The sequence below is a fragment of the Chroicocephalus ridibundus genome, chromosome 4, assembly GCF_963924245.1.
Source record: "Chroicocephalus ridibundus chromosome 4, bChrRid1.1, whole genome shotgun sequence".
Classification (NCBI taxonomy): domain Eukaryota; kingdom Metazoa; phylum Chordata; class Aves; order Charadriiformes; family Laridae; genus Chroicocephalus; species Chroicocephalus ridibundus.
In genome coordinates this window covers 47,401,834-47,427,860 of record NC_086287.1, presented here as the reverse complement: position 1 = coordinate 47,427,860, position 26,027 = coordinate 47,401,834, and the positions used below count along the sequence as shown (strand labels likewise).

Sequence of the window (26,027 nt, the reverse complement as noted above, 5' to 3'; positions counted from 1 at the left end):
TCGTTGTGGAGTTTTTGGCAGAATTGTTTACGCTTCTTTTCCAAAGACTGAATTCCCACTGCAAGTTTTATACAGAGCTATTATTTGCAATAAATTTCACTACACATGATTGCCTCTGAAGAAGGGAGGACCTCCTGGTCCCTTCCACCTCCACACAGTGCCTCTGTCACATCTCCGTGACACTTCTGCTCAGCTCCTTGGCTCCATTTTCAGTTTTCCTTTTTCCTGACTTTGAAAATGTGCAAACAATCCTGAAACTTCACAAACGGATAAGGCCAGCAGACTGTGCCAATGCAGGAAAGGGCAATAGCAGCCAAAATAGACAAGCAGGCAGAAGAAATGTCACTTGTTCAGTTCTGTACCAAACCTCCTGGAGGGAGAGCTCAATATACTGACCTGGCAAACAGCAAAGGCCAGAGCCAGCCAGGCTTTAGCACTTCATCATCCTCTCCTGTGACAAAGCTCCTGTGTTATGATGAGCACAGTCTGCCTTAGATGCTGTGAATTACACGGACAAAACTTGATCTGATTCCCTTTGCAGCAGATATCTGTTCTCTGCACACCTTCTCACTTGTATTAGTGCCTAATGCCCAGTCAAGCTGTTCTGTATTTCTACTCTGTATGGCACAGCATAGTCCTACGTTCTCCAACAGGTTCTGGGATGCCAAGGTTAATATAAATATGTAATAATATATATAAATAAGTAAAAACACCATCTCTGTCAGGTTAAAGGGGGAAAGAAGTCTGCCTAGAAAAGAGAGGAGGGGAAGCTGAAACGCATACTTTTCTCAGCAACTTACAGGGTGTCAGTTTGTCATGAGGACTGTCACCAGACAGTTTACTGAGGGTAGAGACGATGTTCCAGTTAGTAAGTTGTCAGTGTGCAAAGTAGCACATCTTCCGAAACTTCCAAGATCTGTAGCTGTACCTGGCAGCATGTGGACTCACACCAGCTATGAAGAAAAGCAGCATGTAATGGAAGAGTCACAGATTTGCCACAGGAGGAGGGGCCCTCTGTATCCAGAGCCATTCTTACCCTCCGTTTGGATCAAAATGAGACCCGTGTTTCTGTCATAGCCTTGGCTGTCTGCAAGTCAGGCTACGCTTCTTTCAGTTTTCAATATTTTCTGCAGCTTACTCTTCAGTCGCATCCCTTTCTTCTGGGATGAGATACTTTTATTAAACTGCAAAGCACGCGCTACTCAAGAGGCAGACGCTGATGACCCATCTGTGCGGTGAGATTGATGTGCCTCCTGTTTTGTGCCTTACAATCCACAGCGTACACATGACTTTGTCCTAGAAGTCAGTATGCAAAAAAGAACTGTGTCTCATGGGCCATGAAACAGCTTCCCTTTAGCATGCGGCATGTGACACAAGGAGGAGTCCAGGATTTTGGCCAACATTTGTGAAGGCCATAACGTAATTTTGTCAACAAGAAAATCTCCTAGGAGCAGCTTGCAGGTGAAGTGCCTGGAGGAGGATACCCATGTTGGTGGGAGGGAGAAGAGAGGAAGCTCAGAGGCTGTGCTTCACCGACTGATACAATGGCAGGCAGGGGACAAGCATCAGCGGTAGACGCTGCCTTGAGCTAGGGGGATTTTGGAGAATTGCCTCACTATCCCACACAGAAAGGCAATTGCAGAGTGATAAACACATGCCTTAGCTGTTTGTAAAGCAGCAGTAGTTACACAGTGCACAGAAACAAGCCTGAGTTTCTGAGAGCTGCCCACATTCCCCGCGTGTACGATTGCAATGCTAGGTGATGCACCTGCTCCTCCTGAGGGATGTTGTCCTTGCCAGGTATTCACAGCTGAACGTGCACAACCATGCTCCTCTGCATGGTGATACCGTCCTCCCCCTTGTCATACCGGCTGTTGTAGGAGCAGTTTCAAAATGTCACATCATGCCAGGTTTCTGCAGGGGCGCATCGACTGCTTTCATCCTTTCCGCCATGACCTCCTCAAGCAGGAAGATGGGAAAGGGGAACAAGATATGAGGGATCAAAAACCACAGGAGCTGTTTGAGGCACGAGGTTTGGTTAATACAGCACCAGAGGAGCTTCTTTGGGAGAGAGGTTTGTTTGAGATGGGACTGCAGGGAGATAGCAGCGTCTTCACAAAAGGAAAATTCTGCTTATAGAATTGGAGAAATTTCTTGCTTCAAACATCTCACCCAAAACTTGAGAAGACCACAGTCCCCAGCCTGGGTCTGTCTGGAGAGGAAGATGAGAAGAAGGTTGAGGAAAGAGGTGAAGGAAGGACATACATGGCTCTCGGGGAAGACGAGGTTTGAGTCACTGGAGGGGAAGAAGGAAGAAAACCTTGAGGGAAGTAGGATTGAAAGACAGATCATAACCAGACAGGACCTCTGCTGTTATACTGCTTTTTTCCAGGTATGGTGCTGCTGGTCCTTCTGCAAATGCTTTCCTTGTCTTTTTCTTTCAGTTTGTGAGCAGCACCCACTGTTTGAAGGAGCCATGGACTGCGTAACAGTGACAGGCAGGGCCCCATCCCACTGCACCGACTGCACAAAAGGAGCCTCCCTCAGGCTTCACACAACTTGGAGAAGCTGTCGCGGGATGCAGCGTGGTGGGTGACACCATGCTGTCATCCAGCCTGTCCCTCAGTGGTCCCATAACCTCTGTTCTGCAGGATTGCAAGGCCCAGCTGAAATCCATATCTTTATTTGGACCGGAGATCAATTATAAGGGCCTATACAGACTGTGATGAAGGCTGATACCCTGACACTGTCAATAGCCACATCCTCAAGGACGAGAGTCTCTTGCTTGGCTGCAGAGAGAAATGCCAGAGTTCTGGAAAACAGCAGCAAAACCTACTCAGCTGGGGAAGCTCAACATGGTGACTGTGAGTCATCACCTAAAGTCTATTTGTCCCCGCAGCACCAGAATATCTCTCTTCTGAATAGTGTGTCTGTAAGTCAGCTACATCTGACTTACATCTCATCCATAATCCTCCTACAGCTGAGAAACCCAGCCCAGGCGAAGAAGCCGCGTGGAGGCCGGCAGTCTGGACCAGGCAGGGACAGAAGATTTGGAACAGAGTTTTGTGTGCTTGACCAAGCTGACCACAGCCTTGCTCAGCATGAAGCAAATGTCCACCAGCCACAAGGATCCCAGAGCGAGCAGGTTCCATTGGCAAGAATGGCCCCTCGAGCTCAGGAGCAGCGGAGGAGGTAGTGTGCCAACTCCACCTCTAGTGTGTGAGGCTGCGTAACCTCTCGTGCCCTGGGATAACGCGTCTGGGTGAATAAATTGCTCTCTTTGTAGCCTCCCAGGCTTCTCTAATGAGGAGAGACTTGGGTCTGTTAGCAACTATTCCACATACTAAAGAGCTGCTGGAGCCAATGCTTGTCCCCGAAGGGCTGGCTACTTCTCCAGTACACACATTCTTCAGCAAACCTTGCATGTTGTCTAACTTGACAGGGCATTGTGTCTAACATTTCTTGATGTCACGTCAATCAAATTCTCCTTCTGCACAAACATTATGTTTAAACGGCCGTTCTCCTTCTGTTCCTGCTACCATCAGCCTTCTGACTTATCGTACTGGGAAACACATATTTTTTTACAATACATATACCATAAGTCTTGGCGTGGTGCCTCAAGCAACCTGGGATGGGGGAGGGAGAACGTGGGGTGGAAAATGTCCTTTATAAAGAATTTTCACAGTAACAGAAGTGGTGCCAGGAACTTTTCTGTCTTGTGCAATAGGCATCGGCATGCAAAAAGAGCCACTGCAACAGAAAACAGAAACAGCTGCGTAACATGTTGTAGGAAGGACTAAAAGTACATTTCCTATTTAATCACCTCAATTGACGGTAGATCCACAGCAGAGCTAAGGACTGCATAAAACCCCAAACTTCTGCTGCTTTGTGTTCCCTTCTCTTTCCCATAAAGAGCTATAACTTTTAAGGTGAGTGGCAAATGCTATTAATTTTAGCTAGAGAACACTGTTCTGAGTCACATCCCAAACACTGCCAGCCACAGCAGCCTGAAACACATTAAAAGGAAAAAAAAAAACCAAACAGAAAAGAATTTAAGAAGTCCATGCTTACAAGGCTGGGGTAGAAACAAACATGAAACCTGATTCCTACCATACGGTTCAGCTCTTTATTCTTGAGAACAGATCATGTTCTAGTCACAATCAGTACTTGTCCCGTTTTTTTCTTAATTGAATCTATTGTTGTCCTATCCCTTCCTCCATCCCATACTCTTTTTTAATTAGGGCTTTTACAATTTAAAAGCTTAAGTAGTGATTCAGGAAATCTCTACAAACAGCTTGTGAATTATTTTATGAAATCTCTTATACAATAGTTTTCCGATCTTAATGAGGTCAGTCAGCTTTCTGATGCAGAACTGCGTTACGCATTTTCTGGACTAAGGACAAGGAACATTATTAATTGATGACTGCTGTAATGTAATCCCATTTAAACAGGTGGTGGGTGGAATAAAACTACAGTATTTTTCCAGCTTTTTTGGAGAGAGCTGAGATTTTCCACAAGAGCAAAGATAGTGGTAATGCTATTATATCACACAGCTCAAAGTAATTGGAATAGTGACAAAAAGGCATAGACTTTGTTTATGGGATAAGGGAAAGGAGATATTTTTGACCGCAGACTCGAGTCTGAAGATGCTGGAGAAAGCAGACTGCTTGATTATGAAGAAAAGGCCAGCATGAGGGAGTGGCACATGAGACGTTACCTGCAACTCCTCCTTCTTCTGCCAGAACAGGAGCTGACTTAATTCCCAAGGAAACAACGCAGACATTTCCACAATTGTTTTGGTCTGGATCCAGGTAGATCTTGTGTTGTCATAATAACAGCTGTATTAGAACCATTTACAAAATCTTTGCCTGTTTGCTAGATTATTACAGTCTTCCCGACACCCACCTTGGAGCTCAAATGCTGCTGTCCCATTGCTTAAGCCACACAGCTGCTTCAGTACAGGCTCCTAGTGAGCGCTCCGGTTATGATTTACGCCTGCAGGGACAGCTAGCAGCAGCAGCGTATATAAAGAATCTTAGCCACAGGGAATGCCTGGACTCCCTTCAATTTGCAAACCAAAAAGACAAACCCAGTGTCTTAGAACTCCAAGCAGCAGATAAACATCTACTAGTTGGATTATCAGGATTGTAAATTAGCATCCCTCACCCTCTGCTTTTCATCTAGTTTGAAAACGTTATTCATGTGACCACAACAGGCAAGAATCTCATATCAATTTTTATTATTATAAATACTATGTTAGAACAGAAAGGATGGTGCTGTGCATCCGCTCCATTCTGCTGCTATTTCACATCTTCTTTCTTGGCTCCTGCTTCTATTTTCAGGGGTTCTGGAGCCGCACGATAGGCAGGAAACGCCTCCCAGGGACTATTCAGATCAAACTTGCGAAATTCCTGAGCTAGCTCCACAGGCTCCGCCACTACCCGTTTGACTTCATCATCATACCGCACCTAGAACAGCGCAAAGGACACAGGCCAGTCATTTTCATACGGTCCCCACAGCATCTCTGCTATTAACCGTACACAGTAATGACCCAGACCACCCTCCGGTACAATCCTATTTCCTGTACCATGGATAGGCCACAGGCCTCTGCCACAGCTTCAGCTCTCCTCATTATTAAACCAGAGCCCTCCAGATGCCACCAAGACCGATGGACTTTCAAGGAAAACCCTTCTCTTTGGTACCACATATCACAGGTGTCCTGACTAACCACCCCGAATTAGGAGTGCCCAGCCTACAGTCCATATGAAGTCCACATGGAACAATACATTTAGTTTGTCCTATGACAAAGGAATTTCTCCTGAGTCACTGAAATAAGGTGGCCCGTCCCCCTGGCATAGCTGGGGACCACTCTCATGAACCTTTATAATACGTCACTTTGTTTGGTTTTAGTTGTGCTTCTTAGCAAAACACTCAGAACATGGGACAGAAAGACAACCAGTGTGAAATGCAGGTGAGCACCAGACACTTCTGACTGGCTTCCTTTATCCTCACTGCGCCAGTCCAGACCTCCAAACCACAGCTCAAGAGATCCTGCCTGGTCCTCGCTTGCAGGATATGCTGGTATTTCTATTTTTCTTAAAACCCTCTGTTGCTTGCGGAACCTCACTGTTTACTCCTGAGACTCAACTCAGTCTTACAGCTGCACCAAACACAACCATTTCTGCAATGCGGTCATTTGAAACCAGACAGATACCAAACATACTCATTTCACTTGTGGTTTGACATACAGAGGTAAATATTTGATAAATGGCAAGAGTCAGTTCAACGAGAGTTTTATAATCTGGGCCTACAAAAAACTCAACAAAGTGGAGTTCTAACTGCATTAAGATCAGTTCAGTCCTTTATTCCTTTGGGAATCTCCAGTCTTGCAGCGGAAAGCTTAATCTACCAGAAGACATGCTAAAAGCAGAAACACTTTCTCTGCCTGACAAATGTCTTTGGTATACAGCACATGAAATTTGCTCGACATCTCTGGCCTTAGGCTGCCTTATTACGGATGACACTTTGTAATGACTTCAAATTTCCATTATAGATCTCCTCTGCAATACAGTTAAGTGAAATGCCCTTAGTGCCTTTCGGACAAAGGATTGTGAAGCAATCACATCTCAGTACCGACACTCAGGTAAGAGTATTAGAGAGATTTGATAACTTTAGACATGAGCATATCTCCTACCTCCACATAACCAGAGAGCGGAAAGTCCTTCCGGAAAGGATGGCCCTCAAACCCATAGTCTGTGAGGATTCGCCTTAGATCAGGGTGGTTGGCAAAGAAAACACCATACATGTCCCAAACCTACATGAAAGGGAGCCAAGTAAACTGAATTAGATTAGAAAAAAAACAAACACAAACCTTCATGTATTACATCCCTGAAATTTCAGTTACATGCCTGGCTTTGTGGAGTGCCAGTGAAACCGATGCAGGAACTCATTCAAAAGCAAATCAAACACCCTTTTATCTCCTACTCCAAAAAGGCAGCCAGGGAAACACTTCTCCCTTTCTTTCTCAGGGCCCTGGGGATCAGTTTAATCAGGAAAACACAGCCCCTCTCCACAAAAATCTCTGCTCCCAAGTACACTGGCACTCACCTCTCTTTCATACCAGTTTGCTGCCTTGTGCACAGGCACTGCTGAGTCAACAGGCGTCAGCTCATCAGTGTATGTCTTCACACGGATCCGACTGTTGAACCGCAGCGACAGGAGATTGTACACAATCTGAAGCCGAATAAAAGAAGGCATTTATGGATCTCTTTGCAGCACAGTACCGGCTAAACAAAGGCACGCAAAGACTTTTTCAAATATTTTTTATCAGCAGAATCACATTCAGCACTTCAGAGCTGGGCAGTAAAAGACACTAGTACAACCGAGGTTCCAATAGTTTATCTCTTTGGTCCTTAGAAATGTAACGAAAATGATGTGAGATTTAGAAAACAGGACTGATGAAGAAAAGCTGAAGTAAAGAGGGACACTAAATCTTAACAACAGAGAATACTGAAGGGACGGGGACACTTGACAATAGTCTTTCACAAAGAAAATGGCTATCAATTACTTTCAGCATCCAGTGAGAAAAATCTAGGAAGAAATACGCTTAATTTTCAGCAAAGTAGTTGGATACCAGGGAAAATTTCTAACTCTTCTGCTGATGAAGTGCTAATAAAAAGGCTGCTTATGTGGATTACTAGGACCTCCAGGAGGAGCAGAATACTTACTACAAGCAGACAGGGAAAAAAAAAAACAAACCAACCTTTTCTAAGAAATTGTGTAGCCTTGTTTCATACTTCCTCTGTAAAGATGGCTGGAAAAGGTGAATTCATTAAGGTCTATACTTCTGTTATTTCTATGAATGTAGATTTTTGAAAGAAAAGTCCTGAATTAAAAAATCTTCAACTTCTTCAGAGACTGGAGCCCTTTGAGTTAAAGAAACTCTCTTTATAACTCTCAAGATTTTTGACTAATCATGAGTTACGTTACTAAAAGTCAAAGCTGTTATTAGCAAAGCAAGAAGGAGCTATATTTGAAAACAACAGACATCTGATTAGCTAATATAGACAAGGCAAACCTGTCAACCCCTCGCTTTCTGAGTGGCTGTTGGTAAGTGATTTAATACCACAAATAAACCAAAGGGAAAAAAATAAATCAGCTATGTTACATTTGCCTTGTTACTTGCTGGGAACTAAAAAATCTACCAATTCACTTCTCTTGCCCAAAAGACACTTTGCCCAAGAGTTAGACAAGGGAAGACACACATCTCTTTGTCCATAGGGCTGCCTACACCACAGTCAGCCCCCTACAGCATGTGAGCCCTAGGTGTTTTCTGCCACTGTCTTTTACGGATCTTCCTAAGTTAAAATAAAATAACGCCTCTGCAACAATACTGTGAACAACGCTTTCTAATAGTAGGTGAGAATACAAAACACTGAGTCTGTGGTTTCCCCAAAGATGTATCTTTTCTTTTTCTATTGGCAGCTGCCATTTTTCTGCAGCTGAAAAGCTATATGGGGAAATATTCAAAAGCATCTGTGGGAACCAAATCTCCAATATTCACTGAAAGTCACTGGAAGTTCCGTTACCGAAATCTTCTGAGAGCTTTCTGAAAATCTGCCTCATCTCCTATTTGGTCCCAACTTTCAGGGAATGTTTTTGAAGCAACTAAATAGTTTGTTTTGTTTTTTTAAAGAGGGAAATTGTTACAAAGATTGATGAGATTTAAAGGAAAACATGATCAATTGTGTCAACAGCAGCTGACAGGCCTAAGTGGAAGGAGGAAGAGCACCAATTTACATCTGGCTAGAAAGATGTCTCTAGACACTTTAGTAAAACCAAACCAAAACAAACAAAAAAAAAGAAAACAAACAAACAAACCAACCCAAAAAAATCCCAAACAAAACAAAACAAAAAAAAAGACTTTCAGCAGAGCACAAAAGGAAAGCCAGGCTAAGAACCTACACAATATCAGTTCTGCTACCGCTTCTATGATCAACAGATTAAATGAAACCCAGCATTTCAGAGTGGATTTTCTTTTCAGAAAGCAAAAGAAGTGGTCAGAGCTGCCATGGCACCCACGGCCATCAGCACTTGTGAAAGCTCTCCAAGTCCTGCACCTATGAGGAGTTCTTACCTCAAAGCGGTACTGCCGAGATGGGACATCAACCGCAGTCAAGTCAGCCAAGGATTTGAACTGGGCATTAGTGTGATCTCGAAGGAAGGTCAGAACTGGAATGATCCCATCTGGATGGATCAGAAGTTCCAGCTCATTGAAACAGGTCACCTGATGAAAACAGCACAAAGGGCATGAGCACGAACACCAACAGGACTGAACATTACGCTGAATCCAGCGGAACACCCAAATAAAGAGAGTATATGGTACAGCAGACACATGACAACATCAGAAAAAGGGGCATAATAATAGCAGTAACTTTCATGTAATTCTGGCAGCCCTTCTTCCCCAAAACAACTTCTGAAAACAGCTAGCAAACAAGCAGTGTGTTCGCTGGGTCCCGTTCCCCCCCGCCACTACAATTTCTCAAACAGCACTTACCTGTACTTGCTGGATATACTTGGGCAGAATCTCAGCCACGTACTCCCCAAAAGCACATAGCTGCTTCTGTTCTACTTCATTTTTTGGTCTGACAGTAGCTAAAGAGAAAAATAAAGCTCCCAAGATTACGTCAGGGAATACAGAAAGCTACAGCAAGAACAGCAGTAACTGCCACCCCTGACTTAAAAATCCCTTTAACCAGTCTAGATGTCTCTTGGTAGCTCTGGCAGAAGCCAGGCAGCTTCAGGTTCAAGTAACCTGCAAAGTTTATTTAGGGTAAATCCAAAGCTAAACACAACATATACGTATAACAGAATATATTAGATGCTGTAATAGAGACTAGACCATAGCAACATACACGTGTTGTGGTACACAGAACATGGAACTAGACACTTTGATAAGGAAGGAAGTTTATGTCACTGCTACACAGAAATTTTTTTGTACACTGTAAATACAGCAAGAGGAACAGTCCAACAAGGTGACGGAGAAGCAAATAACAAGATGAAAAAGAAAGTGGCAGAGATGACAGAACGATCTGAACTCAAATACTGCTCATGACGTTCAGCCTGGCTCTAGAAAGGATCTTTTTTTCTAGACAAAATAATCCTGGTTTTGTTTGATCGGCCAGCATCTAAGCAACCCCCTCATAATCAAAACCCCCTGGGAACCCACGTGGCTTTTGTTGTTGTTGCCGTTACAATTACAAACACTCCTCAAGGTTCAGGGCCTTGCAGCTGTCACCCAGGCACAACTTTCCACCGCACAAGCAGGCAGGCCCACAAGAAAGGACGCGGGGTTACCAAGGGGCCGCTTTTTTGCCCAAAATTCAGGTTTATGCGTGACGGGCACCACCCTCTTTCCCATAACACTCGCTAAAACAGGCGCGTAACGGCACGGACCCTCCCGAAGGGCAGCCGGGAGCGGGACACGGACACAAGCACAGGCCTCCGCCGCCGCCGCCCCCCAAGCCAGGCCCCGCCGCAGCCCCCGCCCCGCTCCCGCTCACTTACGGCGAGTCTCGGCGGTGGAGCTCCCCGCCAGCCGGGCCTGCACCGCCGCCGCCGGGCCTGCGCCAGCTGCGGAGAGAAACGGACACGTCTCACCGACCGCCCGGCCCGACCGAGTACCGCCACCGCCACCACCCCGGGCGCCCTGCCCTGCCCTCACCTCGCCGCGCCGCCCGCGCCAGCCCCCTCACCGCCGCCGCCAACATCCCCGCCGCGACAGGGACGGGCAAGGGCACGGACCGGAAGCGGAAAAGCGCCGCCGTCGCCGCGCTTCCCCCCCGCGCTGCCGGCGGGACGCTTCCGGGTCGGTGGCCGGAAACGGCGAGTACCTTGGCGGCGCCTGGCGCAGGGTGAGGGGCACAGAGGAGCCGCTGGGGTACCCCGGGGCGGCGGCGGCGGGAGGCTCCGGGGCGGCGGCATGAAGGGAGGCGCCGCAGGTGGGTGCCGAGGGGGCCGGGGGAGCCCCGGTGGGGGCTGGGAGCCCGGCGGGAGGGCTGGGAGCAGCCCGGGGGCGGCGAGCTCCGTGGAGGTGCCGGGTGCGCGCCTGAGGGGCCCTGGCAGAGCTCCGGGCTGGAGCAGCGCTGCCGGGGCGAGGTCACTCACTGGCGGTTTCATGGTGTTGGCGTGGCCCGAATGGGGGGGCCTTTGCTTTTCCGGGAATTGGCTTTCCTTTCCTCCCCCCCACGCCGCCCCCGGAGCGGGAAGTCGCTGTCGGTTGGGTGTGTGGGTTCTCTGCTCCCAGGCGCTGTCATGGCATCCGCGGCCCTGTCAGGAGGAAGCGGGGAGGTGCGCCAGGGTTCGGTTACGCCGTCCTCACCTGTAGCCTGGCGTACGGCAGGTCATTGCTTTGGCATGGAGCGTAAGGTTTTGCTTTATGGGGCGCTTCTCTGTTCCTGCACCTCTCTTTCTTTATCGTGGCGAGGCCATGGATGCAAAAGGGGAACTTTGTGTTTGCAAAGAAGGATGTGAGGTTTACGGTAGTCTTTAGCCGCTTCGTGACCTGGCAGCGCTTCTCTGGAAATCGTGCTGGGGGGGCTGGCTCTGCTGTGCCAGGAGGGCAGCGTCATCCATCCATCCATTCGTATCCTGGTGCTCCGCCTGAGCACTTCTGGGCTGTGGCTTCTGAGCACCTCAGCTGTAAGGATCGAGAGCTGTAACTGAAGTGAGAGCCGATTTGCAGGATAGGCTTTTACTTGGTAAAGCTGGAAAAATCATACTGGTGTGTTCTGCGCTAATTGCATGGTCTCTTACAGACTAATGTATAGGTACTTTTCAGACAGACCAGAACTCTTGTAAAATCACAATAAGGGTATAATTAAGGCAGGCCATCATCAGGAATGGGACAGACTTGTGTAGCCGATTAGGGATGTAGGCACTACTTCCCGTAAACAAAGAACTTGGGAGCTCTCCTGTATCAAGCAGAGGTATTGTAAGAAAATACATGCTTGACAAAATAAAGCATGGAAGAGTAACTATGAGTCTCCTGGAGAAAAATCCCATCTTTGGGAAACATTGCACTGGAAATCATGTTCAGTATTAATTGATCAGAAATTATCAATCAGAAATTCTTGATATCAGTCACCATGGCTGCTAGTTCAGGTGTAAAATTAAGTTTAAAGTGAATGCAGGCATGTGTCTATTTGCTCTTAATGCTGTCAAGAGATACGTTAAAAGAGAGCTCTCTTCTTCAGAGGTCTTTCTCTGGTTCAGAAGCTTTTCTGACCCACAAACTGCTTGGAGCTCTGCAAACAATCTCTGGTACCTCACTTTAAAAGATAAAGGTGTTATCTTTTAAATTGAGTTCTCCTTGCCAGTTGGGAAACAGTGGCTAACAACACGTAACAGGTTATTTTCCATGGTGAAGGTGTCTGGCGCATTAACAAACTGAGTATAACCATCAGTTATCTCATCTGGTTAGCTTGAAGGACTGGTGGTTATGTCTGGCAGACTTCTTGCACATCCGTTTGGTAAAAGCAAGTTCACCTTACTTGATACCACCACACAGATTCATTATGTTGGTTTTGGATGATAGGAACTGCTGTCTGTGCTCTTTGTTAGTATGATCATAGAATCATAGGGTTGGAAGGGACCTCTGGAGATCATCTAGTCCAACCCCCCTGCCAGAGCAGGGTCACCTAGAGCAGGTTGCACAGGAACGCGTCCAGGCGGGTTTTGAATGTCTCCAGAGTTGGAGACTCGACCACCTCTCTGGGCAGCCTGTTCCAGTGCTCTGCCACCCTCAGGGTAAAGAAGTTCCCCCTCGTGTGTAGGTGGAACTTCCTATGCTCAAGTTTGTGCCCATTACCTCTTGTCCTGTCGCTGGTCACCACTGAAAAGAGCCTGGCCCCATCCTCCTGACACCCACCCTTTAAGTATTTAAAAGTGTTGATAAGGTCCCCCCTCAGCCGTCTTTTTTCCAGACTGAAGAGACCCAAATCCCTCAGCCTTTCTTCATGAGAGGTGTTCCAGTCCCCTAATCATCTTGGTAGCTCTTTGCTGCACCCTCTCCAGCAGTTCCTTGTCCTTCTTGAACCGGGGAGCCCAGAACTGGACACAGTACTCCAGGTGCGGCCTCACCAAGGCAGAGTAGAGGGGGAGGATGACCTCCCTCAGCCTGCTGGACATACTCTTCTGGATGCATCCCAGGATGCCATTGGCCTTCTTGGCCACAAGGGCACATTGCTGGCTTATGGTCATCCTGTTGTCCACCAGGACTCCCAGGTCTCTTTCAGCTGAGCTGCTCTCCAGCAGGTCAGCCCCCAACCTGTACTGGTGCATGGGGTTATTCCTCCCCAGGTGCGGCACCCTACACTTGCCCTTGTTGAATTTCATAAGGTTCCTCTCTGCCCAACTCTCCAGTCAGTCCAGGTCTCTCTGTATGGTGGCACAGCCTTCCGGTGTGTCAGCCACCCCCCACCCCAGCTTTGTGTCATCAGCAAACTTGCTGAGGGTGCACTCTATCCCCTCATCCAGGTCATTGATGAATATATTGAAGAGGACTGGACCCAGTACTGACCCCTGGGGAACACCACTCGTCACTGACCTCCAACTAGACTCTGTGCCCCTAATCATGACCCTCTGAGCTCTGTCTTTCAACCAGTTATCTATCCACCTTACTGTCCATTCACCTAACCCACTATTCCTAAGCTTCCCTATGAGAATGCTGTGGGAGACTTTCGAACACCTTGCTTAAGTCAAGGCAGACCACATCTACCGCCCTCCCCTCATCTGTCCATCCAGTCATGCCATCATAGAAGGCTCTTAGATACTGTAATCCTTTTTCCATCTAGCTCAGCTATGGTGCTGTCACATTCTCCTGGCTTCGTGAGTTTCCTAGGGTGGTTGCTGGACTTTCCACTTGAATAACTATTGCTGCATTTCTTTGTGCCGGTGAAATGAGTGGTGAAAACATATGCGCGTCTCCCAGGTCTGATGGGGTGTGATGCTCACTATACTGGAAGTTTGGTATATGTTATAATTTTAATTATGCCAACTTCTTATTTGTTGTTTGAGATTCTGAAGCTCAAGCAAAAGTTTATGGTTGCGCTATTTATATTCAGTCTAAAATATGCTGGCCTCTTACCAATATGTTTGATTTTTCCCTGTACCCTGAAGTACTGCATAATCTTGTTAGTGGAGAGAGAAAGCCATATAATTATTGTGATTTTACAGATTGCTGGAGGTCTGATCTTTGCAGCACCATGGACTCATCAGAAGAGACTGGAGGTTCCTCTGCAGAAGAAAACTACTTTGTGAACTACACTTTCACCGACCGCTCCCACTCAGGCCGCGTGGCCCAGGGTATTATGAAATTATGCTTGGAGGATGAGCTCTTTGCTGATGTTACAATATCAGTGGAAGGCAAAGAATTCCAGCTGCACCGTTTAGTCCTCTCAGCTCAGAGTTGCTTTTTTCGTTCTATGTTCACTTCCAACCTAAAGGAGGCCCACAACCGGGTGATTGAGCTGCAGGACGTTAGCGAGAGTGTCTTTCAGCTCCTTGTGGACTATATTTACCATGGGACTGTAAAGCTGAGGGCAGAGGAATTGCAGGAAACCTATGAAGTGGCAGACATGTACCAGCTGACTGCCCTTTTTGAAGAGTGCTCACGTTTTCTGGCCCGTACAGTGCAGGTTAGGAACTGTTTGCAGGTCATGTGGTTGGCAGATCAACACAGTGACATGGAGCTCTACACAGCTGCCAAACACTGTGCAAAGTCACATTTGTCCCAGCTGCAAGACACAGAGGAGTTCCTACACCTGCCTCTCCGCCTATTGACAGACATCCTTACAGGTAAGGAGATCTTGGCGCTAGCCAGATTGTGGATGTAGAAAGAGACTTTCAGAGAGTCTTTTAGGGATTGAACAAGATAGATGGAAAGATCCAAGCTTTCATAACCATTGTCTATTCAGAGGCTTAGCTAAGCAAAGCAAAACATTCTGGATAACTTAATCAGGAAAAAAAAAAAAACAACTATTAATTGTTACTGGACATGAAGCATCTAAGCTATAGAAAAGGGACATAGAGGATGTTGGTAATTCCAAGGAGTTCCCGAGTCAACAGGTCAGAAGTATTACAGGTTTTTTAAACATAACTTAGTAACTTCCAACAATTTCTTGCATTTTTGTATTTAAAAGTAAACCAAAGAAGCTTTAGCAGAAATGAGCATGTTATGAAAGTCTTTTTTTTTGCTTTAGTTCATAATCATTTAACATAGGAATGCAACAACTCAACATTTGTTAGAAGGCTTATTTTTATACTGTGTTAGTGTTGTTAACAATTATATATAATTGTTAGGATTATTTAGACTAGGCACGCAGCTGACTGAAATAGAGGCATTGTAAGATCTTAGGTAATACAGTAGTTGCCCTTCTTGTAAACGTAATAGCCTTCCACAGTAATGGTTGCAATGACTCAGTGTTGTGAAGGATGTGTCAACACAGGACAACTTAGTCCAGCTGCCACCAATCCTTAAATATTCTCTGCTGCCCTAGTAGGTACAGCCAGTACTTGAAAACCTCTCCATATTGCTGCAGTCACAACTCCATTTTTGTGTGTTTATGTATCATTGCTAGAGGACGCAATAACGTAGAATCAGCTCATACATTCAAATGTGCTGGACTTGGGACCAGAGAGATTGCCCCCTTCTTGTTTTAATTAAAAAATGTTGTAAATGAGTTAACAACTATAATTTGTGTGTCATATGTTTTATATGCTGTTACAACAATAAACCTACCATGACTGGCTTCTTTGGAATACTGACGAATCTGTCCGTAAGACTTAAAATAGCCTTTAAAGTTGATGCTGTGCATTTGAGCCTCTACAGATTTTGCATCGTATCATCTCTATTGCACCTAAAGAAATTCACAGTCAAAAACCTGTTGAGAATAGGTACTGATAGCTCAAAAAAACTATGATAAAATTAGATTAATTTTGATAACTACTAGGTAAAGTTTTAAAACTAAATTGTGAGTTCATTAAAAAAAAATAAATTCCTAACATCATGAAATAAAGCCATAGAGGTCAATCACACTTAACTTCCATGGGATTCCAGGTAATAATGGTAGATTTAGGGCTATGGTCTTTACTGTTTGTGGTCCTAAATTAAAATAATTGCTCAATAAAACTTTTTTCCCATTTATCATCTTTTTCTATATATAGAACAACATTACTCAATATTTATGCTGAAACTTAGCTCATAAAATGGATTAAAATCTGAAATGTACTCTTACTCCTGGTAGGGAAAACCTTTTTCTTTTGCAATTCCTGCATCTTTGTTTAGTTAATGGAGAATTAAATAGAGGAAGCTATCAGTGGCAAGGATTAAAATTAATTTTATGAAATAATAATTTATTAAGCTTACCTTTTGTTGCGCTCTAGGACCCATTTCAAAATAAAAGTTTTTCCATTTAACCACTACATGTGATGGATAGCTTATGGAAATCCCTTTTACTAATAAACAGAGTTGAAACGCCTGCTTTTGTTCCACGTTTTTTCTCCTCCCTTCCAGTATAGAGAAAAGTGTTGGAATTTGATGCCTTCATCATCACTGAATTCATGTTTTGTCATGAGAGCACACTACAAAATCAGAGCGCCTTCATAGGGAAGCCTCTCAATGAATACAGGCATAATTGCTGGCTTTGAAAATGGAAGTAAATACCTAAAATCTTCTAGGTAATGTACTGATGATGATGATGCAGTAGTTTGTGGCATAACCAAAACTTCCAGTTATGTCTGGAAACAAACTGAAACCTGATGCAGTCTGTTGAGTGTTTCCTACTGTCACACTGCTAAGGAAAGCTATAGTAGCTCATTGGGGATTTCCAAATGCTAAGAGGATAGCAGCAACACCAGATGTTCAGTCTTGAGGGTCAGCTGTCTGACAGTGCTCAGAGAAGGAAAATTCTGCAGATGACTTTTGCTAGATAGGTTTCTAGGACTAGCCAGAAAGAAAGGCAGCTGCTGAGATTCTCAAATAAGAGAATCTTTTTGCTTAAATACCAAAATAAGAAAATATTTTTTCATCGTCAGAAAGCATGTAAGTTCCCTTTCCTGCCCTCTTTCTCTCGGACATAGGTTCCTTTGTTGAAAATCATCCAAAGTGCTTAAGATCTGGCAGCTCTCTCTTATGATATTTATCCAAACTAGTTTCACGTAGATGTCTGGCTGGGAGTGATGATCATGCCTGACAAAATCTATAAACCTCCCTGTCTTTCTTTCCTCTCTAGAAAGTAGGGTTTGTGGTGGGAGTGGAGGAAGGGAGTCGCAGGAAAAGGATGTTCCTGAGTACATATACCTTTGTCTAGATATCATAAATGCCTTTCTGTCCCCAAACCGCAGATGGCGTTCCATATTCTCAGAATCCAACGGTTGCCATAGAAACCTGGATCAACTTCAACAAGGAGGAACGAGCGGGCTTTTCAGAGACGCTGCGATCGAGTTTGAAGGTATAAAAAGACCTTCTTTTCTGGGGTTGGTGTAGCACTTGCTGGTTTCACACTTCCCAAGGCAGGGTATTCTGCTCACAGGTGTGACTTGAAAGTCACAAAACACAAATGCTGTTGAAATTCATGGTGCTTGTGTGGGGAATACTTTCATTGTCATAAGTAGCAATGCAACTGACGGCTTTTTTAATTTAACCTGAGGCTGCTTTCACTAGTGATTGGAGCAATGCCACAAATAACTTATTTCACCAGATGCTCAGTTACCAAAGAGACCATTCAGAAATCTGAGTTTGGCATTCCCCTTATAGTAACTCCATCAGTGATGTAACCAGCCCTTACCTAAACCGCAGACGCTTGGGTTCCAGTGAAGTCTGTTGCTATTTTGCTATGTCAGATATGACTGGTATCTTGAAAAGGCTTTGAGAGGTTCTGAATCCTGCATGCTGTAGGGTGGCAGGACTTGGGAAGCAGGTCACATACCTCAGGCCCACACGTGGGTCCTAGGCTGAAAAATTCAGTCTTAGGCATCACTGATGTTTATGTAAACAGGTCCAGTCCTGCTGACACACTCCTCCTTTCTCTCAGGTGATTGGAGAAAACGTTCACATCTACCTGATTGGAAAGGAGTCGTCACGTACACATTCACTCGCTGTCTCTCTGCATTGTGCTGATGATGACTCCATAAGCGTGAGTGGCCAGAACAGCCTATGTCACCAGATCACCGCTGCCTGCAAGCACGGTAGTGACCTATACGTCGTTGGTGGCTCCATTCCACGACGCATGTGGAAGTGCAACAACGCGACTATAGACTGGGAATGGTGTGCCCCTCTGCCCCGTGACCGGCTCCAACACACCCTTGTCTCTGTTCCAAGCAAGGATGCAATATATTCACTGGGGGGGAAAACTCTACAGGACACTCTCTCTAATGCCGTCATATATTACAGAGTACGAGACAACGTCTGGACAGAGACCAGCCAGTTGGAAGTGGCAGTCTCTGGAGCTGCAGGTGTAAACCTTAATGGTGTCATTTACCTGCTGGGTGGGGAAGAAAATGACTTGGACTTCTTCACCAAGCCCTCTCGGCTAATTCAGTGTTATGATACCAACACAGAGAAATGCCACGTGAAGCCATACGTACTGCCTTTTGCAGGGCGCATGCATGCTGCTGTACACAAGGATGTGGTGTTCATTGTAGCTGAGGGGGATTCACTGCTATGCTATAATCCCCTACTGGATAGCTTCACCCGGCTATGCCTGCCAGATGCCTGGAGCTCAGTACCGTCCCTCTGGAAAATTGCCAGCTGCAATGGCAGCATCTATGTCTTTCGTGACCGCTATAAAAAGGGTGATGCAAATACTTTTAAACTTAACCCAGCCACCTCTGTTGTAACGGTCACAAGTGGCATCAAAGTGCTGCTCACTAACCTGCAGTTTGTCCTGGCCTAAGCGGGAAAAACAGGCCCTGTGACAGAAAGGGCAGCAGCGGTGTTCTGTTGTGCCGCTCAGAGGCACCCACCACCCTCAGCACCAATCCCAGTTACTGCGAGCTCACAACATCCAGTAAAGACCCCATCCTCTATATCTGTGAAGAAGTAGTACGGGCTTTCTGGCTGAGGGCCTGTTCTTTTACATAGCACTATTAAAGTTGAACTGCTGCATCTTAGATTTCAGATGGACTAAATGCTATTACTTTGATCCCCTGATGATAAGCTGCTTGTGTTTGAGGCCCAAACTGCAGCAAATGGCTTTTTTAAGCCTGGAATCAATCCGCCAATAACAAATCCTATGGCATATGGACAATATCCTCCTTGGCCCAGACTGCTAGTTTTAACTGCCTGGGAGGCTGTGTGTTGCTGCCATGTCAGTCACAGAGTTAGATGTGTACTGTGTCCTCCAGGGATGTCCCCGTTTAAACATTCCTGTGTCCCTTTTGCAGAAGGAGGGATTGGCAGAAATATTTACAGCGGATTCCAGAGCTGACCCCGAGACCTTTAGTGGGTTGCATTATTCAGGCACTTCTCCTAGAGGAGTGGTAACAAACTGGGAACTTGCTTACTGCTCTGTCATCACCTAGCATAAAGAGGGAGATCGTTTTTATGAGCATTGGCTTCCTTCACTGTACAGGGAATCCCCACCTGTAATCGTAACATAGTGTTGGTGAAAGATGGAATTAAGACCACTTCCTCCTACCCCTCTCTGTTGGCACTGTAGCCCTTTGGGTAAGAATCTGAATAAAGTCTCTGCTGAGACAAAGTTTTCTTTTCCTTTGCTGCAAATATTACAGAACTTCCTGTGGATTGCAGTTCAGCTTAGCATTGATAGTGTGGGAGAGAAGAACTATGGGGCTCCAAGAGAACTCAGATATTAGCCATAAGGAAAGAAAGCTTTAATGAAACAGACCAACCTCCCCTTTACTGTAATTTATGTAAAAACTTCTTTATTGATGGTCAAGAAGTACCATACTTAAGCCTTAGATCATTAAAACATGAGGTTTTTTAAAGCAACTGAGACAGGAATTTTTATAGTTCTTACTGACACTATGCAGTTGTCCTAGCGATCATGTTCCTGTGAAATTTCTCCAGGATCTGGACTTGCTTGTGCCGAATGAGGATGTGGGGACGAATCTTGGCAATAGCCTCTATTGCTTCCTGAGGGGTCCAGTGATGCAGCTGAAAAGGCAGAAACCCTGCAAGTGAAAATCCATTCCATCCCTGCACCAGTTAATAGAGCCTTCCTAGAGGCTACAGGCAACATTAGAGTTGTTAGAAAACTTGCTGCTTTGCCCCGTCTGTTTCCTTCATGTTCCTCTCAGAGGGGTCTGAATGTCAATGCAAGTTCATGAAATGAGTCCCTCAGTTAAAGAGGGATGGTTGCTGCCTGAGACCTCCTTTTTCTGTCTCACTCATGCTGCCATCATGTTGTAAATAGTTTCCTGTCCTAGTTCCACCAGACAATAGCAAAAGTACAGGTTGGGTTTTTTTATTTTTTTAAAACCTTACTACTACATACTTTCATTGCACTTCAGCAATTCGTGAGAAAATTTTCCCTTCAGCACTAAGGGAAAATTTTCCAGGGAGCACTTACTAACACCAACAGAAGAATCCATAGGTGGAATTTTGTTCTTAGCACTGCTTACTCAGTTGGGTCTGTAGAGGAACTCAGAAAACCGCAGTCACTTCTCTTGATCCCAAACTGTATTTACTGGAGAGCTTAAAAAGGCTCACCATTTCAGTTAACCAAAGAGAAAATCTGAACAACAAAAATGGATGTTTATCTGCTTGGTGAACCTACCCTCACCAGTGACTTGTTATTCCCATCTCAATCTGTTCCTCCATGGAAAGAATTAAGAATGGCAGAATCATTCAAAAGCCGTTGAGAACTTACTATATTAATAGCCCAGAAAAACAAGCAGCTTCCTGAAGTCTGACTGATCTGCCAGAACCAGCAGCAGATACTATCAGACCATGTGTTTCAAAGCTTTGTTGCAACAACAGTTTCTCTTTCTCATAAGATCAGAACGTCTTTGCCAGTGCTAATAACTGAGCTGGCAGATGCGGACCGTACAGATGAATGAAAAGACTACTTTTTGGCAGCTTCACCACCATCTCATTGCCAAGCAGCACTATCTTGACAGCATCTTAAGCACAGATGAACAAGATGTGCAAAGATAAACTAGATTATCAAAAGAAGCTTAGATGGCAGGTCAGCAAACATTAAGTTCTGCTTGTTCATTTACCTTGCATTTGCCACATTCTACAAAACACCAATGTAAGTTTGGGGCCTAGCTATCTACCTCTCTTAAAATGGGTCTCCAGTCCAAACTCTATATAATCATGGAATATTAACATACCTGTACGTGCTCAGGCTTCGTCAGCAAAAGCAAACTGTAAAGGCCAGCTGCATTCGCCCAGACTGTATGAAAATAAACCCTACTTAGCATAGCATCCTTCTTACTTGAATTAAATACGCTGCCACCATGGTGGCACTGCGGGAGCGTCCTGCCTTGCAGTGCACGTAGACACTGTGACCGCACGCCCGGTGTTTCAGTATGAATTCAACGCCCTTGCGGAGGTTTTCCAAGGTGGGGACTCCCGTTAGATCCACGGTGCTGAGACGCAGTTGCTCCACTCCCATTGCCTCCCATTCCTGAAATGGACATAGCAGATTTGATCGGTTAGCTTTTTTGGGGGGTATTTTTCCAGCAAGCAAGCCCAGAACCTGTTGAGACAGTTAGGAAATTCAGTGGGGTTGTAAGCAGCCTTTGAATGTCAATCCCTTAAATCAGATGTAGGAAAACTTCAGTGCTGGCTATCAGAAACGGGAAGATAAAGGGAACTGAAAAGGGATGCGGTTCAGTTGAAGGAAAGGAGAGGAGCTGGGATCTCCTGCCGAAACAAAAGGCATTCTCGTATTTGCACGGTGTAGGTGGATTTAACGCTGCCCTTCCCTCTTCGCCACTGCAGCTGTCACACCTTGCACCCTCACGTTTCACTGGTTTGTCGCACAGTTTTACCAGTCGCCTTCGGGACGGAGAAGCCACGGCTTCGCTGTCAGAGGACTCGGCGGTGGCTGCCGGGATGGCGGCAGGAGGTGGCCAGAGCCTCCCCCGCGCCGCTGGGACCAGGGGAGCCGCACGAGACCCCTCCCGGAGGGGCGCCGCCGAGCGCCCGGCCTCACCTGGGGGGAGCAGCAGAGGAAGCGGGTCTCGTACTCCTCGTTGAGGGTGACCACGGCGCGCACGTTCTCCTCCGCCACCAGCTGCAGGCACGGTCACGGTGAGGCACCGCCGCCGGGCCCGTCCCGGCCCTCCCCCGTCCCGTCGCGCCCCGCCGCGCCCGCCTTACCCCGCGGCTGCGCCCCCGCAGCGGCAGCGCCCCCAGCAGCACGGCGCCGTCGATGCGGTGGAACCAGGGCCGGCGGGACCCGGGCAGCTGCGCCCGCGCCGCCGTGTACAGCAGCGTCGGGTAGAAGAGCAGCCGCGCCGCCCCGGCACCCAGCGCCTCCGCCACCCCCATCGCGGGCACGGCCGGGCTGGGCCAGGCCGAGGGGCGGGGGAGCGCCTCGGACGAGCGCACTGAACGTGAGGAGACGGGGGAGCCCGGGTCGGGGGCGTGGGGCGCGGGGAGGGTCCCGCCGTCGGCGCGGCGGCTGGAGCGGGGCGGTGTGAGGCGGGGCGCGGGGGGCCGGCCGACCGGGGAGGGCGGGCGCGCCGCCGCGGCCCCTCCACCTCAGGCCCGCCGTGGTCTGTCCCGGAAGCGCCGCCATCTTGCGGAGCCGGCCTGAGGCGGCGCAGGGAGGAGAGCGGGGCGCGGGTGGATTCCCGGGGGCAGGTGAGGGCGGCGGCCGCCAGGAGGAGCTCGGGCCGGGCCGGGCAGGGACGGCGCGGAGCAGAGCTGAGCCCGTGGAGAGCGCGATCCGCAGGTAACGGCTCGCCGCCTCTTCCTCCTTCTTCCCCCCCGCTTTCCCCTGGGCTCCCGCTGTGAGGCTACTCGTGCCGGGCCGCGGCGGCAGCCTCTGCGGCGGGCGCCTCGCTCCCACTCGCCTGCCTCTCCCCCCGCGGCACCGAGGGGCTGGGGCCCGCCGGGGAGCCGCCGCGCCGCCGCCCTGGGCGCGCCACCGCGGGGGCGGTGGCCGCCCCGCCGGGAGCCCCCGTCCGGGGCCCGGAACCGGAGGCCGCCGGTTGTCGTATCTGATCCGAGGGCTGACAGCGCCGCGGGTGCCGCTGGGCCGCGGGGCGGCGGCGGGGGGCGCTGCAGGTGCGAGCGCAGCCCGAGGTGGCGTCGCCATTTCGGGGGCGGGGGGGGGCGCTGCGGCGGGCCTGGGGCGGCCCTGGGGGCCGGGGAGCGGCCCCCCCGGGCTATGGCTGCCGTCAGCCGTCCGGGATGGGCGGCTGAAGCGCTGCGGAGTGGCCCGGGGGCTTGTGCCGGGAACCTGGGGTGCGGTTAGATGTCGTTGGGGCATGGTAGGGGTCCGTCTTGCGGAGTAGTGAGACGTGTATTGGTCTACGGAGAGGGTAGAGGCAAGTCGGGTGCGCGAGAAGCACAGGCAGCACAGTGAGGATTTGCAGTCTCAAGTGTGAGAAGGCGTGACGAACACCACTGCAACGAAGTTCAAGAGAAATACAAAAACCATGAGAGATTGAACATAAAACGAATGTTAAGTAAATAAAGAAGCAGTAGAGGTTGATAGTAGCTTGAGATTTTTATAGGGCTGTTTAGGAAGTGGAGAGCCAGCACCGTAATAAAGAGTGGAACCTTCACTCCTTTAAATTCCTGAAGAATTGTGGCCCACACGTTTTCATCTTTAATGCACAAGCATCCTCTTCTGCCAGAAGTTGTTCAGGAACGTTTTTCAGATGTTGCAGCTTTCTTGTATTGTACTGCTTGACTGTGGTCATTGGGTGTGTTTTACAGGGAGCTCACTTGTTTTAGAAGAATATTTAGTGGGGATTTACATCTTGAAATACCCTTTGCTTCTGTTCTACAAGAGCTTGGACTTTCTGAGTATCTTGAATTTATTTTTATTTTTTTATTTTTTGTTTGTCTGGCCTTCCAGTCTTATACTTTGTGCTAGTGATTGCAATAACTGCTAAATTATCTCCTGGTGCCTTTAGCTGTCTTTTCTGCTGCTTTTCTGTAGATTAGTTCTCAGATTTTACTGCACTGACTGACTTGACATTGCATATTCATAATAAACCCATCATATTTTTTTTCTTCCCCTCAGCTATGTTCTTGGGAGCTCTGCATAATGTGAGATACTGTACTCCTAGAGTTGTGTCTGGACCCAAGTCTTTAAGAGGCAGCTTTGTTGGAAATACTACTCCTGTGATAGATCTTTAAAAATACTGCTTACATCTTTACGCTGTGATAGGAAATGTTAAGGTGGGTGCAGCTCGTATCCTGCAGTTTAGTACGTTCAGTGACATTCCTGCTGATGAAGAGACCCCTGGCCAAGAACACAATTCTTATATTTGCCCAGGGACATGAATGCAGATATATATACCAGTAAAATCCCTAAATAGGGATTTTAAAATATGATCATGTAAAGGATTTTTTTTTTATTTTTTTAAAGGTGCTTTCTGTTCTCAACTGTTTTCTTTTACAGAACTTTCACTGTTCTCTTACTGTTCAAAATTTTGCTGATATTTATTCTGGGAAAGTATATGCTGGTTTGTGGAGTGGGTTCAGCCTTTCTAAATGATCGCTCTTGGATGCCTGTGTTTTTCCTTTCCCTATCAAGGTTTCTAACGTTACATTAGAGAAAAATCAGTCCCAGATTCTAACTCTTTAGTCGCATGCTTGCCCTTATGTAGCTGCTTCTTTTTTGTATATGAAACAAAATAATAGATTCAGGCTTAGGAAGTTGTGTTTACATGCGAAAGAAAGCAGGAGCACAGTGTTTGTAGAAGAGTAAACAACTGAAAAATGGCTGTCATAAAATCATGAACACTAAACCACAAAGATTTATGCGTTAGGTAGTTTTGTATTGGAAGTATGTGGCTTACAATAATAAGGAAAACGTACCTGTCTTTCACAATAAGAGATGATGGTAAAGAATTCTTTACAAGGTAAAGAACTCCACAGTAGTACTGTGTACTTACTAACGTATCTACTTTTTTGCTAGTCCCCCAAAATTAGATACACTTGTAAGATTATCGTTACATGGTGGGGGGAAGGTGTCTTTAACTTTTATTTAATCTGCTATGAGTAGGGATTCTGAAGACACATTGCCTGGCACTACTCCTCTAAAGGGAAAAGCAAGAAAGGTGACTATATCATAGGTATGCAATAATTATATATCTCATCAATAACAAATCTGTAATTTGCAAGGTCCTCTGCAAGTAACCTTTACATCAATTGAAAAATCACTAGATGAAACAAATTATGATGCTCTGACATAAGAGAAATATTTATAATATTGTGTAACTTTTCTTTTGAAATTACTGTAAACAATATTATGCTGAATTAGTTGAATTTCATAAAAGATTGGTGTTTATGTGGTTCTTAACTATTTAGACTCACGTTAAATAAAATGCCTATAATTCAGTCCCTAACTGAACTTTGTAGGAAACTTTGTTATGAGCAGGTTGTTCCTTAACTGTTTCTTGCATCTTTCTGAAATGTGGTTATTGATTATCAGTTACTGTTTCATAATTTCATCTGTTTGTTTTCTGGGTCTTCTGCTGCAAATCTCTTCAGAGAGCCTGCTCTGATTTTTTTTCTTTAGTACTTTTTTTTAGGCTAGGTGGGAAGTGATACAAGTTCTCCTTGGTTTTTAGATTTCCTCATTATTAGTCTCTACTGTGGTATCCAAGAAGAACCCACTGTTCTGGCTGTTGAAATAGAGACTTGTTCAGTGATACGTCCACGAGACAGTCTGGTTTTCCAAGTCATAATGTGAATTTTGCTACTGGAACAGCAGCAGTAGTCCAACAGACTCAGATTTATATTTCTGCATTCTTATTTTTCAGTCATGCCATGAATGTCTTAAATGTTTTATTTCAATCTAGGCATGTTCAGT

The 26,027-nt window shown here is 46.5% G+C and overlaps 4 protein-coding genes across 24 annotated transcripts in view; 2 read left to right on the top strand and 2 right to left on the bottom strand.

Moving 5' to 3' along the window:
- Positions 1 to 5,222: 5,222 nt before the first annotated feature.
- On the bottom strand, positions 5,223 to 10,862 carry NDUFS3 (NADH:ubiquinone oxidoreductase core subunit S3). The gene is made up of 7 exons (XM_063332085.1): positions 10,724 to 10,862; positions 10,567 to 10,632; positions 9,557 to 9,654; positions 9,137 to 9,286; positions 7,108 to 7,233; positions 6,695 to 6,814; positions 5,223 to 5,468 (listed from the first exon to the last, which is right to left on the bottom strand). Exons 1-7 carry the CDS (start codon positions 10,767 to 10,769, stop codon positions 5,301 to 5,303), a joined length of 774 nt encoding a protein of 257 aa, XP_063188155.1. The 5' UTR covers positions 10,770 to 10,862; the 3' UTR covers positions 5,223 to 5,300.
- KBTBD4 (kelch repeat and BTB domain containing 4) lies at positions 10,847 to 19,760 on the top strand. 2 transcript variants are annotated; one of them, XM_063332060.1, is made up of 4 exons: positions 10,847 to 11,000; positions 14,236 to 14,856; positions 17,404 to 17,510; positions 18,093 to 19,760. In XM_063332060.1, exons 1-4 carry the CDS (start codon positions 10,982 to 10,984, stop codon positions 18,951 to 18,953), a joined length of 1,608 nt encoding a protein of 535 aa, XP_063188130.1. In that variant the 5' UTR covers positions 10,847 to 10,981; the 3' UTR covers positions 18,954 to 19,760. The 2 variants fall into 2 exon arrangements, with proteins under 2 accessions (XP_063188130.1, XP_063188131.1); XM_063332061.1 differs by having other exon boundaries at positions 10,859 to 10,913.
- A 162-nt stretch (positions 19,761 to 19,922) lies between these two features.
- PTPMT1 (protein tyrosine phosphatase mitochondrial 1) lies at positions 19,923 to 22,581 on the bottom strand. Of its 2 annotated transcripts, none has more exons than XM_063332086.1 (4): positions 22,352 to 22,577; positions 22,185 to 22,265; positions 21,462 to 21,653; positions 19,923 to 20,176 (listed from the first exon to the last, which is right to left on the bottom strand). In XM_063332086.1, the coding sequence occupies exons 1-4, from the start codon at positions 22,520 to 22,522 to the stop codon at positions 20,045 to 20,047; spliced, it is 576 nt and encodes a 191-aa protein (XP_063188156.1). In that variant the 5' UTR covers positions 22,523 to 22,577; the 3' UTR covers positions 19,923 to 20,044. The 2 variants fall into 2 exon arrangements, 1 of the variants encoding a protein (XP_063188156.1); XR_010070695.1 differs by having other exon boundaries at positions 20,047 to 20,176; positions 21,358 to 21,653; positions 22,352 to 22,581.
- Positions 22,522 to 26,027, top strand: part of CELF1 (CUGBP Elav-like family member 1) — a 68,071-nt gene continuing 64,565 nt past the window's right edge. For 11 of the 19 annotated variants that reach the window (XR_010070694.1, XR_010070693.1, XM_063332063.1 and 8 more), the window contains exon 1: positions 22,807 to 22,928. The gene's annotated coding sequence lies outside the window, so the exon portion shown is untranslated. Of the gene's footprint in view, positions 22,588 to 22,693; positions 22,929 to 26,027 lie in introns of those variants that run through there. The other 8 variants (XM_063332079.1, XM_063332078.1, XM_063332077.1 and 5 more) reach the window with 5 other exon arrangements.

Bases quoted from the DNA above. Each gene is read 5' to 3' on its own strand.
- NDUFS3 (XM_063332085.1), bottom strand. From the start codon at position 10,769: ATGTTGGCGGCGGCGGTGAGGGGGCTGGCGCGGGCGGCGCGGCGAG. The intron at 9,655-10,566 runs GTAAGTGAGCGG...TTTTCTCTTTAG, and splicing joins CTCCACCGCCGAGACTCGCC to CTACTGTCAGACCAAAAAAT. The intron at 5,469-6,694 runs GTAGGAGATATG...GCGCTGTTCTAG, and splicing joins CGCTCTCTGGTTATGTGGAG to GTGCGGTATGATGATGAAGT.
- KBTBD4 (XM_063332060.1), top strand. The intron at 14,857-17,403 runs GTAAGGAGATCT...CCCAAACCGCAG, and splicing joins ATTGACAGACATCCTTACAG to ATGGCGTTCCATATTCTCAG. The intron at 17,511-18,092 runs GTATAAAAAGAC...CCTTTCTCTCAG, and splicing joins CGCTGCGATCGAGTTTGAAG to GTGATTGGAGAAAACGTTCA.
- PTPMT1 (XM_063332086.1), bottom strand. From the start codon at position 22,522: ATGGGGGTGGCGGAGGCGCTGGGTGCCGGGGCGGCGCGGCTGCTCTTC. The intron at 22,266-22,351 runs GTAAGGCGGGCG...CCGTGCCTGCAG, and splicing joins TGCGGGGGCGCAGCCGCGGG to CTGGTGGCGGAGGAGAACGT. The intron at 20,177-21,461 runs GTAAGAAGGATG...CTGCCTTTTCAG, and splicing joins TGGCAGCGTATTTAATTCAA to CTGCATCACTGGACCCCTCA.